The 7,030-nt window shown below is 61.5% G+C and overlaps 1 protein-coding gene across 1 annotated transcript in view; it reads right to left on the reverse strand.

Moving 5' to 3' along the window:
• Window positions 1-2,248, reverse strand: part of TEKT4 (tektin 4) — a 4,838-nt gene extending 2,590 nt beyond the window's left edge. The window contains exons 1-3 of the mRNA XM_004705788.2: window positions 1,715-2,248; window positions 674-744; window positions 193-336 (exon numbers count right to left, since the gene is read on the reverse strand). Coding sequence (XP_004705845.1) covers window positions 193-336; window positions 674-744; window positions 1,715-2,248 — 749 coding nt within the window. The remainder of the gene's footprint in view (window positions 1-192; window positions 337-673; window positions 745-1,714) is intronic.
• Window positions 2,249-7,030: the final 4,782 nt, after the last annotated feature.

The raw sequence follows: 7,030 nt of genomic DNA on the forward strand, positions 1-7,030 counted from the left end.
CACGGAACTGCAGCGCCAGCGGTGCCATCCCCCGCCCGTTTTCTACCCATTCGTCCCCAGAGCTGCACGGAGAGCTGGGCAGCCTCAGGGTCAGAGGGTCCGAGGGAGGACAGGCCAACAGCGGACACTGCACCCAAGCAGAACTCAGTAGGGGGCGCAAAATTCCCCGGCGCGGGTCAGGTCCGGACCCACCTCTCCTCCATCAGCGCCGAGTGAGGGTGGAACTGCACGTCGGTGCTTTGGTTGGTGTAGCGGGTGCAGGCCTCATCGATGTTGTACGCCTCCACCTTGTCCGACCAGTCCATCTCGCACGTCTCCTTGTGCTCCCGGTTCAGCCTGGGGGGCGGGGGCGGGGGCGGGGCTGCGTCTGTGCCTGCACTGGGGCAGGGTCAGCCCCTCCTGAGACTGCTGGGCCCCCCGCTCAGGACCACTGGGACTCTTGTGGCCAAAGGCCTGGCCTCAGCCTTCAACTGCAGGGTGGTCTCCATTGCCCGGTGCAGGACATGCAGCCTGGGGCCACACCTGGTCAGTAGGGTCCAGGACCAGGCTGGACACCCAGGCCTCGAGCCCAGCTGGACCTGCCCCTCCCTGTGCTCTGGGAGGTGCCGCCACAGCTGGTGGGGCAGGGCTTATCCTGAGGGCAACCTGGGGAGGGGTGGGGGTTGGTACCCACCGGATCTGGTTCACAGCCTGCAGAATGGTTCTCTTCAGAAGCTCCTGAATGTTCCGGGCAAGCTCCGCTTCCTGTGGGGTGGGGGACCCGCCTGAGCTCCAGGCTGACCCCCAAACCTGAAGGCTGGGCCCCTGACCCCATGGTGGCCAACTGGCATGGCTTGGCCAGCTAATGTACTGCCCACAGTCACCTCCTCAAATATCCAGGCAAGTGGAGGGGGGTGAGGGGGGTAGGGTGTTGGAACACTCAGGACTGCCTGGGCCGGATGGATACCCACTTTGTCCTTTTTTTCTAGAAAATGCAGCCACACAGCCATCTGTTTCTCATCAGGCGCTGGCCTTTTCAAAGGAAACCTTATGCATTGTACAAAACCCCACTGTCTTGAATTCACTACTGACTCACAGTAGGACAGAGGAAAACTGCCCTACGGTGTTCCCCAGACTGGGAGCCCACAGCCCCATCTTTCTCCTGCAGTGTGGCTGGTGAGTTTGAACTGCTGAATGCAATCACCATCCTAGGGCTCTTTGATGCACTGAGAGGATCATCCCCTGTCCTCCCCACACCCAGAGGGGTCCCATGTGCTTGGACTTAGGCCCCCTTCTGCCCACCCCCTTGATGCTGTGGTTCATGCACTGAGCTGAGGGCTCTGACCTCTGGGGACTAGGTGTCCCCTGGTCCAGTGTTTGGTGTTCCTACCTGGAAAGACCGCCCCCCTCCACATTGATTCCTTCTAGTATACCAAAGCCCCCGTGGTGTAGTAGTTACTCCTTGGGCTGCTAACCACATGTCAACAGTTCGAGACCACTAACCGCTCCTTGGGTGAAAGACGAGGCTTTCTACTCCCACAAAGAGTGACAAACTTGGAAACCCACGGAGGCGGTTGTTCCCTGTTTTACAGGGTCGGTCTGAGTCGGCTTGGACTGGACAGCGGGATTTTTACAGAGGACACGGACAGTCTCATTTCCAGCGGGGAGGGCAACACTGCCCCCCTTGCCCCTGGCCCCTGCAAGGCGCCTGCTCCCCGGTGCCTGCGTGCGGCACCTTCAGCAGCTCCATCTCCACGTAGTCGCGCACGAGGTCGGGGTGCTGGCGGCGCTCGCGGCACTGCAGGTTGTCGGTGGCAATGGAGTAGGGAAGCTCCGAGGCGTCCAGCGCGCGCTCCAGCCGCAGCTTCTGCTCCAGCAGCAGCTCCGTCTCCGCCAGCAGCTCCTCGATCTCACGCTGCAGCTCTGACTTCCAGCCGTGGGTGTCCTGCAGCCGCTCGCCCACCCGGCGCGTGCTGTCCTCTTGCGTGCGCCGCGCCAGCGCCTCCGTCTCGGTCGCCAGCTGCACACTCTCGTGGCGCTGCCGCTCCGACTGGTCGCGGTCGGCGAAGGCCTGGTGGTACCGGGCGTAGCAATTCTGGAACCATTCGTCCACCAGGTACTTGGCGGTGCGGAAGCCCGCCGTGGCCAGGCCCGCCGACGTGCAGGCGCCCGTGTTGCGGGCCACATCGTACTCTTTGCGTGGCAGCTCGCACACCGGTACAGTCTGCGGGGCCGGCTCCCGGGTCAAGAGCACGTCGGTCTGTGCCATGGCCAGGCCGCCGGGTGCCTAGCTAGGCGGAGGGAGATAGGCGGTCAGGGAGCGCAGCCAGGTAGCGCCGCCCACCGCCCGGAGCAGGACGCCACTGCCGGTTGCCGCGGCAACGCGGTACACAAGAAGCTTTCCTGTTGCTCAGCAACGGGGACGACCCCGCCCCCCCGAACTGCTTTCTTAAAGGGCCAGGCACCGAACCCCGCCACGCCCCTAGAACCGCGGTTCTCACCCTGTGGGTCGCGACCCTTTGGGGGGGTTCGCACGGCCCTTTCACAGGGGTCGCTTAAGACTATCGGGAAACACATACATATTTCACAATGTATAATTACATATTGTTTTGTGATGAATCACTATGCTTTATATTTACGTTCAATTTGTAATAATGAAAATACATCCTGCCTATCAGTTATTTACATGACGATTCATAACAGTAGCAAGATTACAGTGATGAAGTAGCAACGAAAATAATTTTATGGTTGGAGGTCACCACAACATGAGGAACTGTATTAGAGGGTCGCAGCATGGGGAAGGGTCGCAGCATGGGGAAGGTAGAGAAGCACTGCCCTAGAAACAGGGCCAAGGGGTCACGCTGGCTTGGAGGACCCTTGAGCGGGGTGGGTCCGTGCCCTGATCTCTCCCTTTCGGGGTAAACGCCTGGGCTCGGAGTGAGCGTGGAGGCGGGGTTATCCCACTGCCCTCTCTCCATTTCCCGGGTTGATCTGTGGCCTTAGCTGCTCTGGGTTCTGGCTCAGCCGTGGGCAGGACAGATGGACATTCGGATGATCACAGTGGGCCTCGGCAAAATTAAAACACCACCACCAAGTCAATTTCGCATTGGGCTGCTAACCACGGGGTCAGCAGTTCCAAACCACCAGGCGCTCACTGGCTTCTAGCGCCTGTGAAGACAGACAGCCTCAGAATCCCACAGGGGGTGGGGGTTCCACCCTGTCCTATAAGATCACGACTTGACAGTGACCCCATTATCATAAAAGAGACGCTCTGGGGAGGAGCCCTCACCCCTGGGAGCCTCCAGGGCCTTCTGCCCTTGCCCAGCGGAGTGACCCCTGGGTCTCCTGCTGCTCCTGTGTGTCCAGCTGGAGGTTTAATGGCGTGTTCAAATCACCAGCCCCGAGGTTAGCGTGCCCACATCCGCCTCTGGGGGAGGGTGCCTAGGGCCACTCAGCGCCAGGCTATAAGGTTCAGGTCGGTGACAGACCCCTCACCCGGTAGGAGCACCCTTTGGGGGTCAGGCATTCAGGAGGTTAGAACCCTGAGAGCCAGGGGCGATGCCCAAAGCTGCCCGCAGAGGGCGCTGGTGACCGCAAAATGCCTGGAGCCCCAACTCCTGGGACTGGCTGTGTGCTCACTGACCAGGGATGGGCAGCTGGTACCCCACTGGCTGGATCCCACCCACCTTAGAGGGAGATGCACAAACCCACCCGCCCAAATCCCTCAGTCCATCCCTGCACTCCCTCTCCTGCCACTTTCCCCAGCCCTGCTCTGACCATGAGCTCCTCTCCCAGCCTGGTCTGACCCGGAACCCCAGACCCAAGAGCCCACTGGGACACAGGAAGAGGATGCCAGGGCCCCTCCAGCGACCTTGATCCTCTTTGACCTTGAAGCTTCGACAGGGCTTGCTGGGAAGCCAGGGTGCTGGGGTGGCAGTCTACAGAGGTTTGGGGGTACTGGGGTGCGTAGCTGGGTGCTGGCATTTTGGGATTTTTGGCAGAGTGCTGGTGACAGAGCATGGAATTATGGAGTGTTGGCATTTGGGGTGATGGGTGTGTTGTGGGGTGTGCCAGCCATCGTGGTGCCCCGGATCTAAGTGGGGAGAGGCCCAGGCTCAACACAGACTCCCGCTATGGTTGAGGAGGGGCCCCCACCGTGGCTAGAGCAGTAACTCATCCCGTATCTCCGACCACTGTGCCCCCAGCCTACCCCTCCCCCCTGTGAGTGTCCCAGAAGAGCCTGCTTTCATAGCCCGATCACTCCGCTCCTGGAGGACACTCTCAGATCAAGTGTCTGCAGGGCAGGGTCCTGCTCGGGGCTCAGGGGGCGCAGGGGCATGGAGAGGATCCATCCTCATTCCTCTGGTACCTGGTGACCCCAGACACTCCAGGGCTGGTGGCCACAGCACAGCAATCTCTGCCTCTGACCTCACATGGCTGCCCATGGGCCTGTGTGTCTGTCCTTCCCCTTCCAGGAGGACACTGGCCATGGGATTGGAAGTCACAGGTCACTATTGGACTGTGAACTGCAAGGTCAGCGTGCTTAGGGGGCACAAAAGACAGGGCTCCCTGCTCCTGTGAAGCATCACAGCCTCAGAACCCCGGGGCAGGTGTGCCCTGTCCTGTAGTATCGCTGCAAGTCAGCCTGGACTCGATGGCCGTGAGTTTGGCCGGAGATTGGGGATGGTCTCATCAGAACTCAGTCCCAATGCCACGGACCCTACTTCGATCCAGGGGAGTTCACACGTTCCGGTCTGAACATGCACGGGGGGAGGGGGGGGGGGCATCGCTTATGCCACAGTGACCCCGAGTTACGTTCTCTCTCTCTCAGCCTGCTCCGGCAGTCCAGAGTCGGCCACAGAGCCTGACCTTCCGCTCCGATGGGGACACATGGATGCTGGCCGAGCAGGCTGACCTTGCCTTTGTCCCCACTGGACACTGGCCTCCAGGGTGTAGAGCCTTGGGCTCACCCCAGGAATGTGGAGGGGGCTCTGCACCTCCCGACACCACAAGGACTGTACAGGGGGTCACTGTGGCCTGTCCCATGGGGCCCAGCTGGGCAAGAATGTTCCTACCCCAGGCCTCTGTAGGGTCTGCTCCCTCCCTCCTCAGTCTCCTGGGCCAGGGAGCGGCCAGATGAGGAGTAAGCAGCCTCACGAGAGGCCCAGGTAGTGGTGACCAGCCCAAGATCACACAGCAGAGGGTGGGGGTGGGTGGGTGGAGGCAGAGCCATCTGGCTTCCGGCCACTCAGGGCTGCACCCCCCTGCCCCCCTGCAGAAATGTCAACTCAAGGAGTCTGTGGCCCATCACCTGCCACGTGCCTGCGGGCCAGCGTGTCCCTCTCCGTCTGCCTGTGACATTTTAATCACAAGAGGACATGATGCGTTCCGCAGTGGATAACCCGGCCTGGGGCGCGTCCTTACTGAGCCAGGAACAAAATCTGCGTCCCCCACTACACCCAGGTACCCAGGATGGGGGAGCCACTGCTGGGCTAGGGGCAAACCCTGCCCCCCATGGGTCACAGGGGCGGGGAAGAACGATGAGGAGAAAGGAGGGTGACCTGGAGGATGGGTGGTAGCAGGCTGTCAGGGCTGGCACGGCAGGGGTAGAGTGGGGTGGGGGACATGGCTCTTGGAGAGACCAGCCCCTCCCGGACAGGACAGAGTCCAGGGGAAGCTGAGCGATGGTGTCAGCGTGACTGGACAGCCAAGGTGCCCCATCTCTTGGCAGCTGCTCACTGATGAACTGGTGCCCTCAGTTCATCCTCGTCCCCACCGCAGGCAGAGAGTGGGGCCTATGGGCTTCCTGTCCACCCTCACTCAGGGCTTCTGGGCTGGGGCCAGGGGGCTCCAGGTCTGGGAAGTAGTAGCCACCCAGTTGGCCCCGCCCCAGGGGCTGGGGTGAGAAGCAGACGGTGAGAAGCAGATCCGATGCACCCAGCACCCGGAGGTGGGGAGCCTGGAGTGACTTGGTTTCCCCATCTGGAGATCAGGGTGGGGCTAGGGCCTCCTGGGGGGCGGGGTTGAGGACCAAATCCTGGGTCTGCACCCATGCCCTGGGTGAACCAGTTCCCCTGGCCTTCCTGTGAGTGGTTGAAGGGAAGGGAGCAGTGTCTATGGAGGTCAGAGGGCAGGCTGAGGGGCTGGGTGCTCACACCAGCGCCAGGACCCCCACCCAGAGAGATTGGTGCAGAGGCAGCCACTGTCCCCTCGACCTTCAACGAGCCCCTGTCCTCGCCCTGCCGACTGAGCCGCCTCCAGACGCGCCTGAGCGGGCGGGTTTAAGACGCTATAAAACGCAGGATAAAAGGAAATGGTTCTCAGATCCCAACTGCAGGCAGCAGATAAAGTCTGAGGACAGGAGGGGGCGGGGGCGGAATGCCCGCGGACATCAGGATGGTTTCGCTAGCCTGGACGGGATGGAGGGACAAGGGTGGGGCGGGCAGAGAGATGTGCTCGGCTGGCCACTCACAGGTGTGACCTTGGCCAGCCTGGCCTTGACCTCGAGTGACTGTGCCTCCTGTGCTCCTGTCCTCTCTGGAGGCAAAATGGCCACCAGGGTGAGCTCCCCGGGCTCTGTGTTGGGGCTGCTGGGCCTACGGGCCTACAACAACACCTTGTTGTCAGGTGTTACTGACCCCTAGAGACTCTGTGTACAAGCCTAGGTGGAGTGGGTGTGGAGCCCAGGCTCCTGAGATGCTGGGATCCTTCAGCTGGGAGAAGAGAGCTCAGACTAGGGCAGGCTGGGGGCTGGGGAGACACTCACCCAAGACACCTCCCCCAGAGGTGACCTTGAAGCCAGCCATTGGCAGAATGCCCCTGACCCTACAAGCTGCCTGATTCAGGGAAGAGGGCGTGGGGGATGGGAAGGCCAGTCCTCCCCGCCAGCGCTCTGGTCATTTCTGGAACAGCCTACCATTGTCCCCGTGGGAGACTTTTCCTGGGCTCTGTGCGCACCTCTCCCTCATGTCCTTGTGAGGTGCCATCAAGTCTGTGCGGACTCATAGGGAGCTCCTGCCCAGCAGAGCGAAACACCGCCCGGTCCTGCGCC

This window comes from Echinops telfairi, unplaced genomic scaffold (genome assembly GCF_000313985.2).
Source record: "Echinops telfairi isolate 266 unplaced genomic scaffold, ASM31398v2 ScPeMD7_5;HRSCAF=22, whole genome shotgun sequence".
Classification (NCBI taxonomy): Eukaryota; Metazoa; Chordata; class Mammalia; order Afrosoricida; family Tenrecidae; genus Echinops; species Echinops telfairi.